Here is a 25,448-nt window from a genome sequence, read left to right as displayed (position 1 = left end):
TGGCAGCTTCTGTTTATATTTTAAAATGATGACTAGAACAAAAACAAAGACAACCCAAAACTTAATGGATACTTATTTTTGTTAAGCATACAGTTAGGGAATTTTCTGTTGGTCTTTATTTTTGATAAGAAATGAATTAATTCATCTTAAAGGTCCAGTTCAGCTCAAAATTTTAAACAAATATTTGAGGAAGTAAGCATGATTTCCAATTGCCTGTTAAAATCCTTGTTAGCTGTTCTTTTATTTGTAGGTAAGGCAGTCTCCTGAGAGAGATGCATTTCCCATGCAAATCATCCCGGTTCCCATGCCATGTCAATGGGAGGCATAACTAATACATTATAGTCCTCCTTTCCTCAGAGCTTGGATGTGCTTCAGAATTCTCCTCAACATTTCACTCTCAGTAGCTACTCCTAACAAGTCAAAGCTGGCACCCACTTTAAAAACTATTTGTCATCCCTACCACATGTGAATGCTTCCCTTCCCCCTATTGAAACTCTGACTGTTTTAAAGAGTTTAACCTCAGTTCTGACTGATGGCTCAAGAAATTTCTAATTTTATATTCTTGACAACAACAGAAGCACTTAAAATAATTTTGATTATGGATGCACCAATACTTTGATGACTATCCTAATATCATAAACTCATTTGAGACAAATAAGTTTCTCATAATTTCAGATTCTACATGGTCACTGTGTTAGCTTCCACCTTTTCCTCGGAATATGCAAAACAAAAGCTTTGTAACTGAGTTCGTCTTCTTGGGTCTTTCATGGAACCCAAATATTCAAAAAATAGAATTTGTTGTATTTTTGTTCTGTTACATGGCCACTGTTGGGGGCAATTTGCTAGTTGTGGTGACCATTGTCAGCAGCCCGACGCTCCTGGGATCCCCCATGTACTTCTTTCTGGCCTTTCTGTCGTTTCTGGATGCCTGCTATTCCTCTGCATTTGCACCAAAGATGATCGTGGACTCCCTGTATGAGAAGAAAACCATCTCCTTCAAGGGCTGTATGACTCAGGTCTTTGCTGAGCACTTCTTTGCTGGAGTGGAGGTGATTATCCTCACTGCCATGGCCTATGACAGCTATGTGGCCATTTGCAAACCATTGCACTACCCCTCTATCATGAACTGGAAGCTCTGTGGCATCCTGATGGGGGTAGCCTGGACAGGAGGCTTCTTGCATTCTGTGATACAAATTGTCTTTACTTTCCAGCTGCCCTTCTGTGGCCCCAATGTTATCAATCACTTCCTATGTGATTTGAACCCATAATTGAAGCTTGCCTGCACTGACACTCACATCCTTAGCCTTTTGGTGGTTGCCAATAGTGGGTTTATCTGCATCATAATCTTCTCCTTGTTGCTCATCTCCTATTGTGTCATCTTGCTCTCGCTAAGAACTCATAGCTCTGAAGGACGGCTGAAAGCTCTCTCCACCTGTGGAACTCACATTGCTGTCGTGGTTTTATTTTTTATTCCATGTATAATTATGTATGCCCGACCTCCATCTGCTTTCTCCTTTGACAAGATGGTGGCCATAGTTTGCACTTTCATAAGTCCCTTGCTCAATCCTTTGATTTATACTTTCAGGAATAAGGAAGCGAAAAATGCCATGAGAAAATTATAGACCAGATTGCTGGGTTTCTGGTGAAAAATAAAACATTAAGCTTAAAAATTTAAATTTCAAGAGGAAAGAAATCAAAATGCACTTAACCAAATACTTTATAGGGGCTGGAACTTGTAAGGCAGAAAGTAATGTAATGCCACAGAAAAATACAAATGAGTAGGTCAGGAAATGCTATTACCACCCTCGGATCGCTGATATCTTGGAGTTTGCAGCTCAGTATCCTTATAGGTAATCTAAGGAGAATTGAATTTTATGTTTGTCTAGAATACAGTAATGAAAAGAAATCACTAAAAAAGAGGATTCAGATTATCTATTAAACTTTTTGCCATTGACACCACACTTTGAAAAGCCTTTATGGAAAGAAGAAAAAAAATCTTAGATATCAGGAATAGGAACTTCCTGAAACTATTTTAACTAAAAGAAAGTTTACTTTTAGGGTCCTGATTCCAGTCAAGCAGCGCTGGTAGCACAGTAGGTAAGCCCTCAGCTGCTGACATGAAGTGTGGTGGTTTGAAACCACCACCTGCACTACAGCAGTAAGATGTGGCAGTCTCCTTTCCTTATAAAGATAAAAAATCTGGAAACCTTTTGAGTCCGAATTCAGGAGATGGGAATTTTTTGTTTGTTTGTTTGTTTTTTGTGGCTGCTGCTGTTTTTTAAGAAACATTGCTTCCTAGCTAAAAGACATTTCCCAGCATCCAATGTAGTTAGGTGTGACCATGTGAACAAATTATGGATAAAAAAATGTAAATGAAAGTGGTATATTAAATGGTAATTCTGTAAATGTGGAATTATGGTGGGAATTCAGGCAGCCATCTTGGACTTTGAGAATGTGTGTTAAGGTTAGTGGAAAAGCAAGACAGAAGGATCCTAAAACCCTAATGTTGTAGAGTTGTAATAGCAGTCCCATACTACTTGGCTCAGACTTCCTATTTGTAAGAGGTAAATACATTTCCAACTTGTTTAAGTCACTGCCTTTATGAGCTGTTCTGTTCACTAATGCTGTAATATTCCCTGTTAATTTGTTCTCACGAATTTCTTACAGTTCTATAAAAAAAAAAAAATTTTTTTTTTTATAGGCTCCCTGAATTAAAAAATTAGTTCACATTAAATAGCCTTTACCCACTAAACATGTTTTTTAACAGCTCAATGTCTGACTTTTTTTTTTTTTTTTTTTTACACCCTGGCATCTGAAACAAATCTTGTTCATACTGTTTTGTTATGGAGACTTGTTGATACTAATACTGTCTGGTAAATTATATGATTGCCTCTGTATCAGAATTTGAAAAATTCTCAACTGTTCATGATTCTGAGGTTTAGCAAAGTAGGAATTGAAGGATACTTCAATTTGAGAAAAGGTATCTGCTTAAAAAATTACCACGAACATCAAACTTAACGGGAAGCATTGATGTGCTGCCTTCCTATTTCACTGAAATAATTTAAACCATCAAGAGAAAATTTCCAGACTCCCACAACTATATCTATCAATCTGCCATCATCCATTCACTTATATGCTGCCTTCTAAGTGCTACTGTAAATGAAGTATCTATGACCCTTACCAAAAACAACCAGTCTCTCTTTACTTTTACAAGGTACCTCATCTCCTCACTGCTTACACAAGGATGCTTGTCCAGGAATCTCTTCTGACTCTTATTTCATCCATGTTTCTCTCTCTACTGGATCAGTTACATCATCAAAGAAGCAATCTGTTATCTCTCTCATTGTTAAAAATATTTTTTTGACTCTACTTCCTTTATATCTAATACCCCATTTCATTCTCCCTCCTTTGCAGCAAAACTAAGGGATCTCTATAATGCCCATATCCCATTTCTCTTTAAACTCCTTTCAGTCACAAGTCAGTAATTAAAATTATTTGAAAATCCTCTCTTCAAGGCCAGCACAGACCTCTGCATTGGTAAATTTAACAGCAGTTATTCATTTCTCATCTTATTAAATCCATTAACATTATTTAACCCAGTTGATCTATTCCCTCTTCCTTTACATAATCTCTTCACATGGCCAAGGTTCCCAAATTAATATCTCCAGTCCAGACTTCTTCTTTGAGGTTGAGATCTATACATTCAACTGCTTCCATGGTATTTCCCTCTAAATGACAAGTTGGCTTCTTAAACTGAATAAATCCAGTTAAATATTTCTGGTTGTTCTGACCCAATCCCCAAACAGACTCCACTCACATCATCTTCCATCTCTACTGATGGCCCATTTGGTTCATTCTTTTTTCTACTTGCCCACATCCACTTTATCAGGAAATCCTGTCAGCTTTAACCTATATCTCAAATTCAAGAACTTCTTTTCATTTTTAGAGCTGTCACTTAATTCCAAGCCACCATCCTCTTTCACCTCGATTATTGCAAGCCCCTCTTACTTAGTCTCCCTGCTTTAGCTTGTATACAATACTCCAATTCTATCCTTAGCAAGGAAGTTAGATTTATCCTTTAAACGCATAAGTCAGATCATGTCATGACTCTACTCAACTACACTGGTGCTCAGGATAAAAGCTAAAACCTTACAATTGCTAAAGATCAGGCAGCAGTAATCTTGCTACCCTCCCACCTCTCTGAACTCCTCTCTCATGGCTGACCCCTCAGTGATCTTCCAGTCCATGTGACCCCTTTCTCTTCTGATTGCTGACCAGGTATACTCTTGCCATAGGGCCTTCACATCCATAGGCTATACCTTCTGTCAGGAATACTTTTCCTTCCCCTGAACTCTCTAAATGGCTTACGATCTCATTTTGTATTCATAGATTTGAAGAACTGATATTTTACATAAAAATACCCTTGGACCTGAACAAGCAGAACCCTGTCCCTGCTTGCATGCTTTTAAGTGCCTCCTGCAAAATGTCCAAATTCTCCAGTGCCTGTGACTGAGAAGTCTGTAGTGTCTTCTGGGTATAGCATTCCAACTTGGGCATGACTCTATGGACCCCTGACTATTTCTACTTTTCATGCTGCTCTTCCATACTCTATCCCATCCATGGAGTCAAACGGAATCCTCCAGGAACTCTTATTCAGCCCCAATGAAGTTATGACTTGTCCTGGGACTGGGACCCCAGTTCCAGTTACATGGTCTGCGGACCAAATGGCTTCAGCAGGCTGGATCTTTATTTATTTACTTATTTATTTCCACAGGATTACACTACTTTGGGTTAGCAGAGTGGTGTTGAGATGCTCAGTTTGGGGGAAAGAAATTCAGGGCTCTGGGATAAAAATAGTCCCCTGCTGATCCTCGGCCTGGGCCCTTGTTGTGCGGCTTTATCCAGCTCTCATCTGTCTATGCTCTGACTGAGGGTGTTGAGAGCGGAGGAAGACCTCCTTTACCCTGAGTGTCCATCTTCATGGTACCTAACAAGATCACCCAGTTTTTCCACAGAATCCAGGCCCTGTATCAGGCAGTTTTCTGTGGATTTCTGTCCTTGAATCACAAGGAATGTATCCATGTCAGGTAGTTCTTCTGGTCAGGGCAAAACTCTAAAATTTTGATAAAAAGAAAGCAACCCTTGTTCTTTGTTCCCATAGGTGCTTGATGTGAAGGTGCTTCTGAGCCTTAACTTTTCTGATGAATCACTTCAATTTTACATCTTTTGTGGCGTATGAACTGCCATAGGAGTAGGTAGATTACAATGTTTAAATACCGAATGGAGCAATGTATTATTTGGTTTGACCCCTTTTTGAAGTGGCCTGATGGGGGATCTCCAGGTTTTCCCTCAAACTTCAATCACAATGCCACATTTCATCAGAGTAAACTCATCTGTCATTCATTCTTTTCATATAACATGACAAAAGAAGAAAATATTAAACAAACAAACCAACAAAGTCCAGTTACTGTCAAGTTGATTCTGACTCATGGGGACCCCATGTGTGTCAGAGTAGAGCTATGCCTCATAGGGCTTTCAAGTGCTAATTTTTTGGAAGTAAATGGCCAAGATCTTGTTCTGAGGTGCCTCGAGGTGGACATTAACATCCATCTTTTCGGTTAACAGGTGTGTGCATTAACGATTTGTACCACCCAGGGACGGAAATCAGGCTTTTAGTTTTAAAGTCATGGAATATCAAGATCAGGTATGTAGAGAAAAAGATAACTTTTGGATTAATCTGCATAGTTTTGCATATTTGTATACGAAATATGTCATTCCTTAATAAGCACTCATTGCTACCCCAGCCCAAGAACAGCACATGCTGTCCTCATGTATAGATGCTGTGCCTGTCCCAGAACTGAGCTCTTGCATTTAGTAAGAACATAGGCATTTCCATCCCAGCATACACATTGTTATATTCCTGAACAGAAAGGGAAGTGAAAACATCTTCACATAGAATCTCAGGGGTAGTTATAAAAGAAGGAGATTAAAACAAAAAAAATTCCCAATTGATTTGGGACATTCCAATTCTGCCAATGCTTAAGTACTTCAAGCCACGTAAAAGTGCCTTGGATAATCACGCTAACTGAAAATTTTCAACCCCCCGGGAGGCAACTGAGAGACAATTCTACAGGTTCATGTCCTCTCAGGGAAATCTCTTTCAATTCCACTTGGAAATAAAGGAGGAGACCTTTGCTTCTCTTTGTTTTGTTCCATGACACCAAATTGGAAACAGCACTTGAGAAGCAGTGGGGAACATTCTCTGCCTTGTGTGCCTGTGAGACTTTCCCTCTCTCTTAAATGTAGAAATAAGACTTGGAAATGGCATTCACATTTTATCCAGCCACTGAATGGACTTTTCTCCATAAAGAATACGAGATTGGCAACACCAGAATTTTTAGAAAAAACACGATATATGGTGAGATTTATAATTCACATTTTTGAATTTTCAGAATTATTTAATCATTAATATAAATTAACAGCAATTAATGTACAGACAACTTGATTTTCTTCATATAAAGAAGGTGCCTGAAATAGAAGTGGACTCATGTGGGTTTGACAGGTACTAAGGGATTACAATGGTTATTTAAAAGTGCTATGTATTAAGAAAAAAATTGGCATTACTACACTGTGACCAAATAAAATAATTTCCATTTTTAGAGTAATAAAAGAAAGAGTCAAAAAGTTTATCATTAAAAGCACTTGTCAGCCCTGTTCATGGTAAAGGGGGAATTAAGTATAAGTAAAAATGTTGACAATTCTTCTCTGTGTCAGTGGTCTGGGGGCTTGATCTCCTGTTGAATGTATTTATGTGTGTTGTGTTATCTGATTCTATCAATAGGCATTCTTATTAGCTCACTTTTCAGAAGTGGAAAACAAGGATTTGAAGTAAGTTGTTCCATGAGGCATAACTAAATAGAAGAGCTTGGATTTGAACCCAAGCCTGAATGAGTCTGAAGTTGATGTCCTTATTTATTTCACTTCATTGTCTCCCTTACTTTTGTCCTAAGCTAAACTGACCACTGTTGAATCCGGTATCTGTTGTAAAGTGATAACTTTCACTAAAGCCTTCTGCAAAAGAGTTTTTTTATTGTGACATATCAGAAAACAAAAAAGGGAAATTGGCTGCAAGCACTCAGGCTACAAACAAACCAAAATCTAAGGAAGGATAATCAATAAGTGCTTTTTATACAATTTTGACAGGTGCGGATTCCTTAGGAGTAATAGTGTTTCGGGGGTTCTTCACAGCCATTGGTATAATGGCCTACGAGAAGTTTACTCACAGACTATCACTGGTTTAAGTTAATACAAGGAACTAAGATGATGGTTGGGGTTGGAAGATGATGATTGGGTGACCTTTTCTTGTTTATCTTTTCTAACAGTTTGGTCTATTGGCTCAGGGGTCCAGGGTCTGTCGTAGGAGAACTGCTTTCAGTGATGTGGACTATGTGTGATATTGGGTAGATCTCTAACTTGCTTCCTGGGGTAAATTGTTACTTAGTTTTGGTAGGCACTTCCACAGTCCAATGAACAAGTTAGAGCACTCAGTCCTACCCCCCTTTGATACAGTTTCTTAGAGTTTGAAGCCCTATGGATCCTGAGAAATAAATTGGCCTCTTGTGGTTATGGCCTTCTGTAGTTAGGTTAACCCTTTATTCTATTGATAATCTTTATATTTTAAGATATGTTTGTTGACAGACCAATGACCCTTTTGGGTTGGTTTTTTGTTTGTTTCTGTGTAACAGCTTGCAGCTAGATATGGAGTTAACAGTGCTGGCACAATTTAGGATTGCCTAGGTCCCTGGGAACATAAGGAAAATGGTTGTTTAAAAGCAAAGAAACAGATGACATGAACCTGTGAAATTGTATATTCATTAGTTTTATTTTTCAATTCTAAGTGGCATTCAACAAAATCAGTTTACTGATATAAGCCCTACTAGTATTTTATTCATCTCTTTAGCAAACATATAATTATGTAAATGATTTGAGTGATAAATTTCTATCATAGGTACAAACAAGGACAGCTCATCCTTCAAAGCTGTGTCTACCTATGGAAAATGAAGTCAGAAGTTGAAATAATTATCCGGTTGAGTCGTGGAAATGCTTACTATGGGGAAAGCAGCTGGTTTATTGAGTGAGATAAAAATAACCACAGTTTGCAACTGTTCTTTGGCATAAACAACGCTTTCACATTTTCAAAATTGGCCCTCATCATAGTCTTGTCAGATGCTTTGGTAAGCAATGTATGAACTATTTTACAATAATGTTATATAATTTTGAAATGAATATAACTTGAGGAGTTGCACTTGATCATGTTAGGTCACATTCTTTAAAGAATTGGTTAAGAATTAATAAAGTCTTCAGACTGGCTTATGTTGAATATATTGTTTCTATTCTTCACTTCCATGGTTGTTGCCCTTTGTATATGTATTTGATATGTGTGTATATGGTAGGGCCTTTACCTTCTGATTAAAAATCATGTGGAGTTTCTTTTCCCTGAGGTGTCTAATTTAAACATGAACAAATGAATCAGTATTTTTTAACCTTGAGTGTTGTGTGGAGAGCGTAGGAAGGCCATCCTTACTCTGAAGTTCTCCTTTGAAAAGAAACATTCTCACTGCTTTCTTTATGGATCCAGTGGAATGGACTTTGGCTGTGGCACCAGAAAATCCCAGATCTACCTTTTGTTAGTTTCTTGAACTCTCAAACCATAACTTAGCTAATAGTAAAATAAGGATAATAAGACCTCACATGGACAGTATCCTAGACACTAGGCATTGAGTAATTGCTTTTTTCCTTGCATTATTTCACTCAGACATCAGCAGAACACTTTGAAGTAGGGATTATTATTTTTGGCAGCTTCTGTTTACATTTAAAAATGAAGACTAAAACAAAAACAAAGACAAACCAAAACTTAATGAATACTTATTTTTGTTAAGCATACAGTTATGTAAATTTCCATTGGTCTTTATTTTTGATAAGAAATGAATTAATTCATCTTAAAGGCCCCCAGTTCAGCTCAAATTTTTAAAGCAATATTTGGGGGAGTAGGCATGATTTCCTGTTGCCTCTTAAAATGCATGTTAGGTGTTCTTTTATTTGTAGGTAAGGCAGTCTCCTGAGAGAGAAGCATTTCCCATGCAAGTCATCCTGGTTCCCATGCCATGTCAATGGGAGGCATAACTAATACATTATAGTCCTCCTTTCCTCAGAGTTTGGATGTGCTTCAGAATCCTCCTCAACATTTCACTCTCGGTAGCTACTCCTAACAAGTCAAAGCTGGCACCCACTTTAAAAACTATTTGTCATCCCTACCACATGTGAATGCTTCCCTTCCCCCTATTGAAACTCTGACTGTTTTAAAGAGTTTAACCTCAGTTCTGACTGATGGCTCAAGAAATTTCTAATTTTATATTCTTAACAACAACAGAAGCACTTAAAATAATTTTGATTATGGATGCACCAATACTTTGATGACTATCCTAATATCATAAACTCATTTGAGACAAATATGTTTCTCATAATTTCAGATTCTACATGGTCACTGTGGTAGCTTCCACCTTTTCCTCTGAAATATGCAAAACAAAAGCTTTGTAACTGAGTTCATCCTCTTGGGTCTTTCATGGAATCCAAGTGTTCAGAAAATAGTATTTGTTGTATTTTTGTTATGCTACATTGCAACTCTTGGGGGCAATTTGCTAGTTGTGGTGACCATTGTCAGCAGCCCGACACTCCTGGGATCGCCCATGTACTTCTTTCTGGCCTTCCTGTCCTTCCTGGATGCCTGCTATTCCTCTGCATTTGCACCAAAGATGATTGTGGACTCCCTCTATGAGAAGAAAACCATCTCCTTCAAGGGCTGTATGACCCAGGTCTTTGCTGATCACTTCTTTGCTGGAGTGGAGGTGATTATCCTCACCGCCATGGCCTATGACTGCTATGTGGCCATTTGCAAGCCATTGCACTACCCCTCTATCATGAACTGGAGGCTCTGTGGTATCCTGACGGGGGTAGCCTGGACAGGCGGCTTCTTACGTTCTGTGATACAAATTGTCTTCATTTTCCAGCTGCCCTTCTGTGGCCCCAATGTTATCGATCACTTCCTATGTGATTTGTACCCATTATTGAAGCTTGCCTGCACTGACACTCACATCCTTAGCCTTTTGGTTGTTGGCAGTAGTGGGTTTATCTGCATCATAATCTTCTCCTTGTTGCTCATCTCCTATTGTGTCATCTTGCTCTCGCTAAGAACTCATGACTCTGAAGGATGGCAGAAAGCTCTCTCCACCTGTGGATCTCACATTGCTGTGGTGGTTTTGTTTTTTGTCCCATGCATAATTATCTATGCCCGACCTCCATCTGCTTTCTCCTTCGACAAGATGGTGGCCATAGTTTATACCATTGTAACTCCCTTGCTCAATCCTTTGATTTACACTTTCAGGAATGAGGAAGTGAAATGTGCCATGACGAAATTATTGACCAGATTGCTGGGTTTCAGATGAAAAATAAAATATTAAGCTTCAAAGTTAAATTTCAAGAGGAAAGAATTCAAAGTGGGCTTAACAAAATACTTCATAGGGGCTGGAACTTGTAAGGCAGAAAGTAAAGTAATGCCGCAGAAAAATACTGACAGGTAGGTTAGGAAATGCTATTACTACCCTCGGATCACTCATATCTTGGAGTTGGCAGCCAAGTATCCTATAAGGATTACCTGTAAGGTAATTTAAGGACAGCTGAATTTTATGTTTGTTTAGAGTATAGTAATGAAAAGAAATCACTAAGAAAGAGGAATCAGATTATCTACTAAACTTCTTGCCAAGCACACCATAGTTTGAAAAACCCTTAAGGAAAGTAGGAAAAAAAACCTTAGATATAGGAATAGTAACTTCTTGAAATTATTTTAACTGAAAAAAAGTTCACTTTTAGGGTCCTGATCCCAGTTAAGCAGCTCTGGTGGCATACAAGGTAAGCCTTTAGCTGCTGACATAAAGTGTGGTGGTTCAAAACCACCACCTACTCTACATCAGAAAGATGTGGCAGTCTGCTTTCCCTATAAATATCACAAATCTGGAAACCTTCCGAGTCCCAACTCAGGGGATGGCAATGGTTTTTGTGGTTGTTTGTTGCTGTCGTTTTTTTAAGAAACACAGCTTCCGAGCTAAAAGAGATTTCCCAGCATCCAATGTAGTGATGTGTGATCATGAGAACAAATTATGGCAAATAAAATGTAAATGAAACTGTACCCAAAACCCGAAAGTGGTATATTAAATGGTAATTCTGTGAATGTGGAATTGTGACGGGAATTCAGGCAGCCATCTTGTACTATGAGGATGTACGTTAAAGTTAGTGGAAAAGCAAGACTGAAGGATCCTAAAATGCTAATGTTGTAGAGTTGTAATAGCAGTCCCATACTACTTGGCTCAGACTTCCTATATGTAAGAGGTAAATAAATTTCCAGCTTGTTTAAGTCACTGCTAAAAAAAAATAAAGTAATATCAGAATCTACATCATCTATTACAGTTATGAGCTGTTCTGTTCATTAATGATGCAATACTCTATGTTCATTTGTTCTCACAAATTTTTAATAGTTCCATAGGATCTCCGAATTAGTTCACATTAAATAGCCTTTACCCATTAAACATGTTATTTAACAGCTCAATATCTAACTTTTTTTTTTTTTTTGACACCCTGACATCTGAAACAAATCTTGTTCATACTGTTTTGTTATGGAGACTTGTTTTTACTAAACTCTCTGGTAAATTACATCATTAGCTATGTATTAGAATTTGAAAAATTCTCAACCTTTTATGATTCTGAGGTTTTGCAAAGTAGGAATTGAAAGATACTTCAATTTGAAGAAAGGTATCCGCTTAAAAAATTACCACAAGGGTCAAACTTAATGGGAAGCATTGATATACTTCCTTCTTATTTCAATGAAATAATTTAAATTGTCAGAAGAGTATTTCCAGACTCCTACAACTATATCTTTCAATCTGACAGCATCCATTCACTCATATGCTGCCTTCTAACTGCTGCCGTAAATGAAGTATCTGTGACCCTTACCAAAGGCAACCAGTCTCTCTTTACTTTCACATGGGACCTCATCTCCTCACTGCTTACACAAGGACACTTGCCTAAGAATCTCTTCTGACTCTTATTTCATCCATGTTTCCTCCTCTGTTGGATCAGTTATATCATCAAGGAAGCAATCTGTTACCTCTCTCATCGTAAAAACATTTTTTTGACTCCACGTCCTTTGTATCTAATACCCCATTTCATTCTCCGTCCTTGGAAGGAAAAATAAATGGGAACTCTAAAGTGCCCAGCCCCCATTTCTCCCCTTCCAACCTCTTTAAACTCCCTTCAGTCACATGTCAATAACCAAATCTATTTGAAAATCCTCTCTTCAAGGTCACCACAGACCTCTACAACATTACATTTAACAGCAGTTCTTCATTTCTGATCTTATTAAATCCTTTTACATCTTTTAACCCAGTTGCTGTATTCCCTTTTCCTTTACATAATGTCTTATATGACCAAGGTGCCCAAATTAATTTTTCCAGCCCAGACTTCTTCCTTGAGGTTGAAATCTGGGCATCTAGCTGGTTCCATGGTATTTCCATCTAAATGACAAATAGATTTCTTAAACTGAATAAATCCAAAGCTGTATTTCTGGTTGTTCTGACCCAATCCCCAAACAGACTCCACTCACATCATCCTCCATCTCTACTGATGGCTCTTTTGGTTCATTTGTTTTTCTCATTGCCCACAACCACTCTATCAGGAAATCCTGTCAGCTTTAACATATATCTCAAATTCAAGAACTTCTTTTCATTTTGAGAGCTGTCACTTAATTCCAAACCACCATTCTCTTTCACCTCGATTATTGCACGTCCCTCTTACTTAGTCTTCCTGCTTTTACCTTTGCATTCAATATCCCAGGTCTATCCTCACCAAGCCAGTTAGAGTTAACCTTTAAACACGTAAGTCGGATCATATCATGACTCTACTCAATTACACTGGTGCTCAGGATAAAAGCTAAAACCTTACAATTGCTAAAGATCAGGCAGCAGTAATCTTGCTACCCTCCTACCTCTCTGAACTTCTCACTCATGGCTGATCCCTCACTGATCCTCCAGTCCATGTGGTCCCTTTCTGTTCCACTTTCCGACCAGGTATACTCTTGCCATAGGGCCTTTATATCCATAGGCTATTCATTCTGTCCGGAACACTTTTCCTTCCCCTGAACTCTCTAAATGGCTTACAATCTCATTTTATATTCACAGATTTGAAGAACTGATATTTTACATAAAAATACCCTTGGCCCTAGGCAAGCAGAACCCTGTCTCTGCTTCCATGCTTTGGAGTGTCTGCTATAAAATGTCCAACATTCTCCAGTGCCTGTGACTGGGAAGTCTGTAGTGCCTTCTGGGTATAGCATCCCAACTTGGACATGACTCTATGGACCCCTGACTATTTATACTTTTCATGCTGCTTTTGCATACTCTATCCCATCCATGAAGTCAACCAGAATCCTCCAGGAGCATTTATTCAGTCCCGAGCAATTTATGACTGTTCCTGCGGCTGGGACCCCAGTTCCACTTACATGGTCTGGCAACCAAATGGCTTCAGCAGGCTGGGTCTTTATTTGTTTATTTATTTCCACAGGATTGTACTACATTGGGTTACCAGAGTGGTATTGAAATGCTCAGTTCGGGGGACACAAGTTCTGGGCTCTGGGATAAAAATAGTCCCCTGCTGATCCTTGGCCTTGGGCCCTTTGTGTGGGCCCTTATCAAGCTCTCATCTGTCTATGTTCTGAATGAGGGTGTTGAGAGTGGCAGAAGACGTTCTTTGCCCTGAGTATCCATCTTGATGGTACCTAACAAGGTCACCCAGTCTTTCCACAGACTCCAGGCCCTGTGTCAGGCAGTACTCTGGGGATTTCTGTCCTTGAATCACAAGGAATGTGGTCCATGTCAGCCAGTTCTTCTGGTCAGGGCAAACCTCTAAAATCTTAATAAAAAGAAAGCAACCCTTGTTCTTTTTTCCCGTAGGTGCTTGACGTGAAGGTGCTTCTAGGCCTTAACTTTTCTGATGAATCACTTCAATTTACATCTTTTGTGGGGTATGAATTGCCATAGGAGTAGGTAGAGTAAGATGTTTAAATACCGAATGGAGCAACATATTATTTGGTTTGGCCCCTTTTTGAAGTGGCCTGATGGAATATCAAGATCAGGTATGCAGAGAGAGAGAGAAAAAAATTGGATTAATCTACATATTTTTGCATATTTATATATGAAATATGTTATTCCTTAATAAGCACTCACTGCCACCCCAGCCCAAGAACAGCACATGCTGTCCTCATGGATCGATGCTGTGCCTTAACCCAGAACTCAGCTCTTGCATTTTGTAAGAACATAGGCATTTCCACCCCAGCATACACAGTGTTATATTCCTGAACAGAAAGGGAAGTGAAAGCATCTTCACATAGAATCTCGGGAGTAGGTATAAAAGAAGGAGATTTAAAAAAAAAAAAAAAAAAGAGCCTAATTGATTTGGGACATAGAAATTTGCCAATGCTTAAGTACTTCAAACTACGTTAACTGTCTTGGAGAATCATGCTGATGGAAAATTTTCAAACCCCGGGGGGCAACTGAGAGGCAGTTCTACAGGTTCACATCCTCTCACGGAAATGTCTTTAAATTCCAGTTGGAAATAAAGGGCGAATCTTTTCCTTCTCTTTTTTTTGTTCCATGACATCAAATTGGAACCAGCACCTGAGAAGCAGTGGGGAACATTCTCTACCTTGTGTGCCTGTGAGACTTTCTTTCTTAGATGTATAGATGTAGAAATAAGACTTGGAAATGGCATTCACATTTTATCCAGCCACTGAATGGACTTTTCTCCATAAAGAATAGGAGACTACCATGACCAGAATTTTCAAGAAGAACACGATATACGGTGATACTTATAGTTCACATTTTTGCATTTTCAGAATTATTTAATCGTTAATATAAATTAGCATCAATTAATTTACAGACAACTTGATTTTCTTTGTATAAAGAAGCTGCCTGAAGTAGAAGTGGACTCATGTGGGTTTGACAGCTACTAAGGGATTACAAAGCTCATTTAAAGCTGCTATGCATTAAAAAAAAATTGGCATACCTACACTGTGACCAAATAAAATAATTTCCTTTTTTAAAATAATAAAAGAAAGAGTCAAAGAGTTTATCAGTAAAAGCACTTGTCAGCCCTGTTCATGGTAAAGGGGGAGTTAAGTATAAGTAAAACTGTCGACAATTCTCTGTGTCAGTGGTCTGGGGGCTTGATCTCCTGTTGAATGTATTCATGTGGATTGTGTTATCTGAGTCTCTCAATAGACATTCTTAGTATACTCGCTTTTCAGTAGTGGAAACCAAGGATTTGAAGTAACTTTTTGTTCCATAAGACATAACTAAATAGAAGAGCTTGGATTTGAACCCAAGCCTGTATGAGTCTGGAGTTGATGTTCTTACTTATTTCACTTCATTGTCTCTCTTAGTTTTGCCCTAGGCTAAACTGACCACTGTTGGATCCTATATCTGTTGTGGAGTAACAACTTCCACGAAAGCCTTCTGCAACAGACTTCTTTTATTGTGACATCAGAAAACAAAAAACAGAAACTGGTTGTAAGCACTTAGGCTACAACAAACCAAAATCCAAAGAAGGATAATCAGTAAGTGCTTTTTATACAATTTTGACAGGTGCAGATTCATTAAGAGTAAGGGTGTTTCAACGTGCTCCTTACAATCCTTGGAATAATTATCTATGAGTGATTTACGGACTATCACTGGTTAACGTAAAGACAAAGAACTAAGATCATGATTGGGAGACTTTTTCTTGTTTCCCTTTTCTAACAGTTTGGTCTGCTGGCTCAGGGGTCCTGGGTCTGTCATAGGATAATTGCTTTCTGTGATGTAAGCTACCTGTGATATTGGGTAGATCTATAACTCGCTTCCCGGGGTAAATTTTTACTTAGTTTTTGTAGGCACTTCCACAGTCCATTGAACCAGTTAGAGCACTCAGTCCTACACATTTGATATAGTTTCTAAGTGTTTGAAGACCTATGGATCCTGAGAACAAATTTGGCTTGTTGTTGTTATAGCCTTCTGTGTTTAGGTTAATCCTTTATTATACTGATTCTCTTTATATTTTAATATATGGTTGTTGGCTGACCCATAGACCCTTTTGGGTTTGTTCTATGTTTTTTTTTGTTTGTTTGTTTCTGGGTAACAGCTTGCAGCTGGATATGGAGTTAACATTGCTGACACAATTTAGGATTGCCTAGCTCCCTGGGAATATAAGGAAAATGCTTGTTTAAAAGCAAAGAGATGACATTAACATGTAAAATTGTATATTCATTAGTTTTATTTGTCAATTCTATGTAGCATTCAACAAAATCAGTTTACTGACATAAGCCGCACAAGTATTTTATTCATCTCTTTAGCAAACATGTAATTATGTAAGTGATTTCAGTGATAAATTTCTTTTATAGATACAAACAAGGACACATTTATCCTTCAACACTGTGTCTACCTATAGTAAATGAAGTCAAAAGCTGAAGTACTTATCTGGTTGAGTCATGGAAATGCTTTCTATGGGGAAAGCAGCTGGTTTATTGAGTGAGATAATAATAACCACAATCTGCAACAGCTCTTTGACATACGGAACACTTTCACATTTTTAAAATTGGCCCTCATCATAGTCTTATGAGATGCTTAGGGAAGCATGTATGAACTATTTTTTAATAGTGTTATATAATTATGAAACGAATATACCTTGAGGAGTTGCACTTGATCGTAGAGAGTCACACTGTTTTAATAATTGGTTAAGAATTAATGAAGTCTTAAGACTGGCTTATGTTGAACATGTTGATTCTATTCTTTACTTCCACGGTTGTTGCCCTTTGTATGTGTATTTGATGTGTATGTGTATGGTAGGGCCATTACCTCCTGATTAAAAATCATGTGGCGTTTCTTTTCCTTGAGTTGTCTAATTTCAGCATGAACAAATGAATCAGAAGATTTTAACCTTGAGAGGTGTGTGCAGACTGTAGAAAGGCCATCCTTGCCCTGAAGTTCTCCCAGAAAAGAAACATTCGCACTGCTTTCTTTATTGATCCAGTGGAATGCACGTTGGCTGTGGAGACAGAAAATCCCAGATCTACCTGTTTTTTATTTCTTGAACTCTCAAACCATAACTTAGCTAATACTAAAATAAGGATAATAAGACCTCATATGGACCGTATCCTAGACACTAGGCACTGAGCAATTGCTTTTTTCCTTGCATTATTTCACTCAGTCATCAGCAGAACACTTTGAAGTAGGTATTATTATTTTTGTCAGCTTCTGTTTACATCTTAAAATGATGACTAAAACAAATACAAGGCAAACCAAAACTTAATACATCCTTAGTTTTGTTAAGCATACGGTTAGGCAATTTTCCATTAGTCTTTATTTTTGATAAGAAATGAATTAATTCATCTTGAAGGCCCAGTTCAACTCAAAATTTTAAAGAAATATTTGGGGGAGTAGGCATGATTTCAAATTGCCTTTTAAAATCCATGTTAGCTGTTCTTTTATTTATAGATAAGGCAGTCTCCTGAGAGAGATTCATTTCCCATGCAAGTCATCCTGGTTCCCATGCCATGTCAATGGGAGGCATAACTAATACATTATAGTCCTCCTTTCCTCAGAGCTTGGATGTGCTTCAGAATCCTCCTCAACTTTTCACTCTAGGTGGCCACACCTAACAAGTCAAAGCTGGCACCCACTTTAAAAACTATTTTTCATCCTTACCACATGTGAATGGTTCCCTTCCCACATATTGAAACTCTGACTGTTTTAAAGAGTTTAACCTCAGTTCTGACTGATGGCTCAAGAAATTTCTAATTTTGTGTTCTTAAGAACAACAGAAGGACTTAAAATAATTTTGCTTCTGGATGCACCAATAATTTTGATGACTGCACTAATATAATAAACTGGTTTAAGACAAATATATTTCTCCTAATTTCAGATTCTACATGGTCACTGTGTTAGCTTCCACCTTTTTCTCTGAAATATGCAAAATGAAAGCTTTGTAACTGAGTTTGTCCTCTTGGGTCTTTCATGGAATCCAAGTGTTCAAAAAATAGGATTTGTTGTATTTCTATTCTGCTACATGGCCACTGTTGGGGGCAATTTGCTAGTTGTGGTGACCATTGTCAGCAGCCCAACGCTCCTGGGATCCCCCATGTACTTCTTTCTGGCCTTCCTGTCCTTCCTGGATGCCTGCTATTCCTCTGCATTTGCACCAAAGATGATTGTGGACTCCCTCTATGAGAAGAAAATGATCTCCTTCAAGGGCTGTATGACCCAGGTCTTTGCTGAGCACTTCTTTGCTGGAGTGGAGGTGATTATCCTCACCGCCATGGCCTATGACCGCTATGTGGCCATTTGCAAGCCATTGCACTACCCCTCTATCATGAACTGGAGGCTCTGTGGTATCCTGATGGGGGTAGCCTGGACAGGAGGCTTCTTGCATTCTGTGATACAGATTGTCTTTACTTTCCAGCTGCCCTTCTGTGGCCCCAATGTTATCGATCACTTCCTATGTGATTTGAACCCATTATTGAAGCTTGCCTGCACTGACACTCACATCCTTGGCCTTTTGGTGGTTGCTAATAGTGGGTTTATCTGCATCATAATCTTCTCCTTGTTGCTCATCTCCTATTGTGTCATCTTGCTCTCACTAAGAACTCATAACTCTGAAGGATGGCGGAAAGCTCTCTCCACCTGTGGATCTCACATTGCTGTGGTGGTTTTGTTTTTTGTCCCATGCATAATTATCTATGCCCGACCTCCATCTGCTTTCTCCTTCGACAAGATGGTGGCCATAGTTTATACCATTGTAACTCCCTTGCTCAATCCTTTGATTTACACTTTCAGGAATGAGGAAGTGAAATGTGCCATGACGAAATTATTGACCAGATTGCTGGGTTTCAGATGAAAAATAAAATATTAAGCTTCAAAGTTAAATTTCAAGAGGAAAGAATTCAAAGTGGGCTTAACAAAATACTTCATAGGGGCTGGAACTTGTAAGGCAGAAAGTAAAGTAATGCCGCAGAAAATACTGACAGGTAGGTTAGGAAATGCTATTACTACCCTCGGATCACTCATATCTTAGAATTGGCAGCTAAGTATCCTGTAAGGATTGCCTATAAGGTAATGTAAGGAGAGTTGAATTTTATGTTTGTTTAGAATATAATAATGAAAAGAAATCACTAAGAAAGAGGAATCAGATTATCTACTAAATTTCTTGCCAAGCACACCATAGTTTGAAAAACCCTTAAGGAAAGTAGAAAAAAAAACCTTAGATATCAGGAATAGGAAATTCTTGAAATTATGTTAACTGAAAAAAAAGTTCACTTTTAGGGTCCTGATCCCAGTTAAGCAGCTCTGGTGGCACACAAGGTAAGCCCTCAGCTGCTGACATAAAGTGTGGTGGTTCAAAACCACCACCTACTCTACATCAGAAAGATGTGGCGTCTGCTTTCCTTATAAATAACACAAATATGGAAACCTTCTGAGACCCAACTCAGGGGATGGCAATGGTTTTTGTGGTTGTTTGTTGCTGTTGTTGTTTTTTTAAGAAACACAGCTTCCGAGCTAAAAGAGATTTCCCAGCATCAAATGTAGTTGTGTGTGATCATGAGAAAAAATTATGGCAAATAAAAAGTAAATGAAAGTGTACCCAAAACCCGAAAGTGGTGTATTAAATGGTAATTCTGTAAATGTGGAATTGTAGTGGGAATTCAGGCACCCATCTTGTACTATGAGGATGTGTGTTAAGGTCAGTGCATAAGCAAGACTGAAGGATCCTAAAATGCTAATGTTGTAGAGTTGTAATAGCAGCCCCATACTACTTGGCTCAGACTTCCTATATGTAAGAGGTAAATAAATTTCCAACTTGTTTAAGTCCCTGCTGAAAAAATAAAGTAATATCAGAATCTACATCATCTATTACATTTATGAGCTGTTCTGTTCATTAATGATGCAATATTCCATGTTCATTTGTTCTCACAAATTTCTTATAGTTCTATAGGATCCCCGAATTAGTTCACATTAAATAGCCTTTACCCATTAAATATGTTATTTAACAGCTCAATGTCTGACTTTTTTTTTTTTTTTTGACACCCTGACATCTGAAACAAATCTTGCTCATACTGTTTTGTTATGGAGACTTGTTGATACTAATACTATCTGGTAAATTATATCATTACCTATGTATTAGAATTTGAAAAATTCTCAACTTTTTATGATACTGAGGTTTAGCAAATTAGGAATTGAAGGATACTTCAATTTGAAGAAAGGTATCTGCTTAAAAAATTACCACAAGGGTCAAACTTAATGGGAAGCATTGATATAAAAAAAAAAAGGATATACTTCCTTCTTATTTCAATGAAATAATTTAAATTGTCAAAAGAGTATTTCCAGACTCCTACAACTATGTCTTTCAATCTGACAGCATCCATTCACTCATATGCTGCCTTCTAACTGCTGCCGTAAATGAAGTATCTGTGACCCTTACCAAAGGCAACCAGTCTCTCTTTACTTTTACATGGGACCTCATCTCCTCACTGCTTACACAAGGACACTTGCCTAAGAATCTCTTCTGACTCTTATTTCATCCATGTTTCCTCCTCTGTTGGATCAGTTATATTATCAAGGAAGCAATCTGTTACCTCTCTCATCGTAAAAACATTTTTTTGACTCCACGTCCTTTGTATCTAATACCCCACTTCATTCTCTGTCCTTGGAAGGAACAATAAATGGGATCTCTAAAATGCCCAGCCCCCATTTCTCCCCTTCCAACCTCTTTAAACTTCCTTCAGTCACATGTCAATAACTAAATCTATTTGAAAATCCTCTCTTCAAGGTCACCACAGACCTCTACAACATTACATTTAACAACAGTTGTTCATTTCTCATCCTATTAAATCCTTTTACATCTTTAAACCCAGTTGCTCTATTCCCTCTTCCTTTACATAATGTCTTATATGACCAAGGTGCCCAAATTAATTTTTCCAGCCCAGACTTCTTCCTTGAGGTTGAGATCTGGACATCCAGCTGGTTCCATGGTATTTCCATCTAAAAGACAAATAGATTTCTTAAACTGAATAAATCCAAAGCTGTATTTCTGGTTGTTCTGACCCAAACCCGAAACAGACTCCACTCACGTCATCCTCCATCTATACTGATGCCTCATTTGGTTTATTTGTTTTTCTCCTTGCCCACATCCACTCTATCAGGAAATGCTGCTAGCTTTAACCTATATTCCAAATTCAAAAACCTCTGATCATTTTTAGAACTGTCACTTAATTCCAAGCCACCATCCTCTTTCACCTCGATTATTGCACGTCCCTCTTACTTAGTCTTCCTGCTTTTACCTTTGCATTCAATATCCCAGGTCTATCCTCACAAAGTCAGTTACGCTTATCCTTTAAACTCATAAGTCCGATCATATTATGACTCTGCTCAAATGAGTGGTGCTCAGGATAAAAGCTAAAACCTTACAACTGCTAAAGATCAGGCAGCAGTAATGTTGCTACCCTCCTACCTCTCTGAACTCCTCTCTCATGGCTGATCCCTCACTGATCCTCCAGTCCATGTGACCCCTTTCTGTTCCACTTTCTGACCAGGTATACTCTTGCCATAGGGCCTTTACATCCATAGGCTATTCCTTCTGTCTGGAATACTTTTCCTTAGCCTGAACTCTTTAAATGGCTAACAATCTCATTTTATATTCACAGATTTGAAGAACTGATATTTTACATAAAAATACCCTTGGATCTAGACATGCAGAACCTTGTCCCTGCTTCCATGCTTTGGAGTGCCTGCTATAAAATGTCCAACATTCTCCAGTGCCCGTGACTGGGAAGTCTATAGTGCCTTCTGGGTATAGCATCCCAACTTGGACATGACCCTATGGACCCCTGATTATTTATACTTTTCATGCTGCTCTTCCATATTCTATCCTATCCATGAAGTCAACCAGAATCCTCCAGGAGCATTTATTCAGTCCCAATCAATTTATGACTGTTCCTGTGGCTGGGACCCCAGTTCCACTTACATGGACTGGCATCCAAATGGCTTTAGCAGGCTGGGTCTTTATTTGTTTATTTATTTCCACAGGATTGTACTACATTGGGTTACCAGAGTGGTATTGACATGCTCAGTTCGGGGGACACAAGTTCTGGGCTCTGGGATAAAAATAGTCCCCTGCTGATCCTTGGCCTTGGGCCCTTTGTGTGGGCCCTTTTCAAGCTCTCATCTGTCTATGCTCTGACTGAGGGTGTTGAGAGTGGAGGAAGACCTCCTTTACCCTGAGTGTCCATTTTGATGGTACCTAACAAGGTCATCCAGTCTTTCCACAGATTCCAGGCCCTATGTCAGGCAGTTCTCTGGGGATTTCTGTCCTTGAATCACAAGAAATGTGGTCCGTGTCAGCCAGTTCTTCTGGTCAGGGCAAACCTCTAAAATTTTAATAAAAAGAAAGCAACCCTCGCACTTTGTTCCCTTAGGTGCTTGATGTGAAGGTGCCTCTGGGCCTTAACTTTTCTGATGAATCACTTCAATTTTACATCTTTTGTGGGGTACGAATTGCCATAGGAGTAAAAAAATGTTCAAATACCGAATGGAGCAACATATTATTTGGTTTGGCCCCTTTCTGAAGCGGCCTGATGGGGATCTCCAGGTTTTCCCTCAAACTTCAATCACAATGCTACATTTCATCAGAGCAAACTGATCTGTCATTCATTCTTTTCATATGACATGAGAAAAGAAGAAAATATTACACAAACAAACGAAAAAAAACCAGGTATTGTTGATTTGACTCTGACTCACGGGGACCTCAGGTGTGTCAGAGTAGAACTATGCTTCATAGGGTTTTCAAGTACTAATTTTTTGGAAGTAGATGGCCAGGACCTTGTTCTGAGGTGCCTCGAGGTAGACTTTTACATCCATCTTTTCGGTTAACAGGTGTGTGCATTAATGATTTGTACCACCCAGGGACGGAAATCAGGCTTTTAGTTTTAAAGTCATGGAATATCAAAATCTGGTATGTAGAGAAAAAAATAACAATTGGATTAATCTGTATAGGTTTGCATATTTGTATATGAAATATGTTATTCCTTAATAAACACTCATTGCTACCCCAGCCCAAAAATAGCACATGCTGTCCTCATGTACAGATGCTGTGCCTTATTCCAGAACTCAGCTCTTGCATTTAATAAGAACATAGGCATTTCCATTCCAGTATACACATTGTTATATTCCTGAACAGAAAGGGAAGTGAAAACATCTTCACATAGAATCTCAGGGGTAGTTATAAAAGAAGGAGATTAAAAAAACAAGTAAAACTTCGCAATTAATTTGGGATGTCGCAATGCTGCCAATGCTTAAGTACTTCAAACCACGTAAAAGTGTTTGGATAATCACGCTGACTGAAATTTTTCAAACCCCCGGGAGGCAACTGAGAGGTAGTTCTACAGGTTCATGTCCTCTCAGGGAAACCTCTTCAAATTCCATTTGGAAATAAAGGAGGAGACCTTCGCTTCTCTGTGTTTGGTTCCATGACACCGAATTGGAAACAGCACTTGAGAAGCAGTGGGGAACATTCTCTGCCTTGTGTGCCTGTGAGACTTACTCTTTCTCTTAGATGTAGAAATAAGACTTGGAAATGGCGTCCGCATTTTATCCAGCCACTGAATGGACTTTTCCCCATAAAGAATAGGAGATTGGCAACACCAGAATTTTAAAAAAAAAACACGATATATGGTGAGTTCTATAATTCACATTTTTGCATTTTCAGAATTATTTAATCATTAATATAAATTAGCTTCAATTAATGTACAGACAACTTGGTTTTCTTTGTATAAAGAAGCTGCCTGAAGTAGAAGTGGACTCATGTGGATTTGACAGCTACTAAGGGATTACAAAGGTTATTTAAATGTGCTATGCATCAAAAAAAAGAAAAAAAATTGGCACACCTACACTGTGACCAAATAAAATAATTTCCACTTTTAAAGTAATAAAAGAAAGAGTCAAAGAGTTTATCATTAAAAGCATTTGTCAGCCCTGTTCATGGTAAAGGGGGAATAAAGTATAAGTAAAAATGTTGACAATTCTTCTCTGTGTCAGTGGTCTAGGGGCTTGATCTCCTGTTGAATGTATTTATGTGTTTTGTGTTATCTGATTCTATCAATAGGCATTCTTATTAGCTCACTTTTCAGAAGTGGAAAACAAGGATTTGAAGTAACTTGTTCCATGAGCCATAACTAAATAGAAGAGCTTGGATTTGAACCCAAGCCTGTATGAGTCTGGAGTTGATGTTCTTACTTATTTCACTTCATTGTCTCCCTTACTTTTGTCCTAGGCTAAACTGACCACTGTTGAATCCTACATCTGTTGTAGAGTGATAACTTTCACTAAAGCCTTCTGCAACAGAGTTTTTTATTGTGACATAACAGAAAACAAAAAAGGGAAATTGGCTGCAAGCACTCAGGCTACAAACAAACCAAAATCCAAAGAAGGATAATTTTGACAGGTGCTGATTCATCATGAGTAATAGTGATTCTAGGGGTTCTTCACAGCCATTGGTATAATTGCCTACAAGAAAATTACTTACAGACTGTCTTTGGTATAAGTAAATACAAAGAACTAAGATCATGATTGGGTGAACTTTTCTTGTTTATCTTTTCTAACTGTTTGGTCTATTGACTCAGGGATCCAGGGTCTCTCATATGTTAATTGCTGTCTGTGATGTGGGCTATGTGTGATATTGGGTAGATTTCTAACTCGCTTCACGGGGTAAATTGTTACTTAGTTTTGGTAGGCACTTCCACAGTCCATCCAACAAGTTAAAGCACTCAGTCCTACCCCTTTGATACAGTTTCTTAGTGTTTGAAGCCCTATGGATCCTGAGAAATAAATTGGCCTGTTGTGATTATGGCCTTCTGTGGTTAGGTTAAGCCTTTATTCTATTGATAATATTTATATTTTAATACATGGTTGTTGACAGACCCAATGACCCTTTTGGGCTTGTTTTATGTTTTTTGTTTGTTTGTTTCAGGGTAATAGCTTGCAGCTGGGCGTGTAGTTAACAGTGCTGGCACAATTTAGGATTGCTTAGGTCCCTGGGAACATAAGGAAAATGGTTGTTTAAAAGCAAATACACAGATGACATTAACCTGTAAAACTGTATATTCATTAGTTTTATTTGTCAATTCTAAGTGGCATTCAACAAAATCAGTTTACTGATATAAGCCCTACAAGTATTTTATTCATCTCTTTAGCAAAAATATAATTATGCAAATGATTTTAATGATGAATTTCTATTATAGGTACAAACAAGGACACACTCATCCT

General features: G+C 38.3%; 2 protein-coding genes and 1 pseudogene across 2 annotated transcripts; all 3 read left to right on the top strand.

The window, feature by feature from the left end:
- The first annotated feature begins 719 nt into the window (after nt 1-719).
- LOC126063953 (olfactory receptor 4C15-like) lies at nt 720-1,622 on the top strand (annotated as a pseudogene).
- Nucleotides 1,623-9,575: 7,953 nt separating this feature from the next.
- On the top strand, nt 9,576-10,502 carry LOC126063670 (olfactory receptor 4C15-like). The gene has a single exon (XM_049862092.1). The coding sequence runs from the start codon at nt 9,576-9,578 to the stop codon at nt 10,500-10,502; it is 927 nt and encodes a 308-aa protein (XP_049718049.1).
- Nucleotides 10,503-18,102: 7,600 nt separating this feature from the next.
- LOC126063939 (olfactory receptor 4C15-like) lies at nt 18,103-19,029 on the top strand. The gene has a single exon (XM_049862482.1). It carries the CDS (start codon nt 18,103-18,105, stop codon nt 19,027-19,029), a length of 927 nt encoding a protein of 308 aa, XP_049718439.1.
- The last annotated feature ends 6,419 nt before the right edge of the window (nt 19,030-25,448 follow it).

This window comes from Elephas maximus, chromosome 20, assembly GCF_024166365.1.
Source record: "Elephas maximus indicus isolate mEleMax1 chromosome 20, mEleMax1 primary haplotype, whole genome shotgun sequence".
Classification (NCBI taxonomy): domain Eukaryota; kingdom Metazoa; phylum Chordata; class Mammalia; order Proboscidea; family Elephantidae; genus Elephas; species Elephas maximus.
Note: the sequence above shows the minus strand (reverse complement) of the source record. Positions and strands in the feature narration are given on the sequence as shown.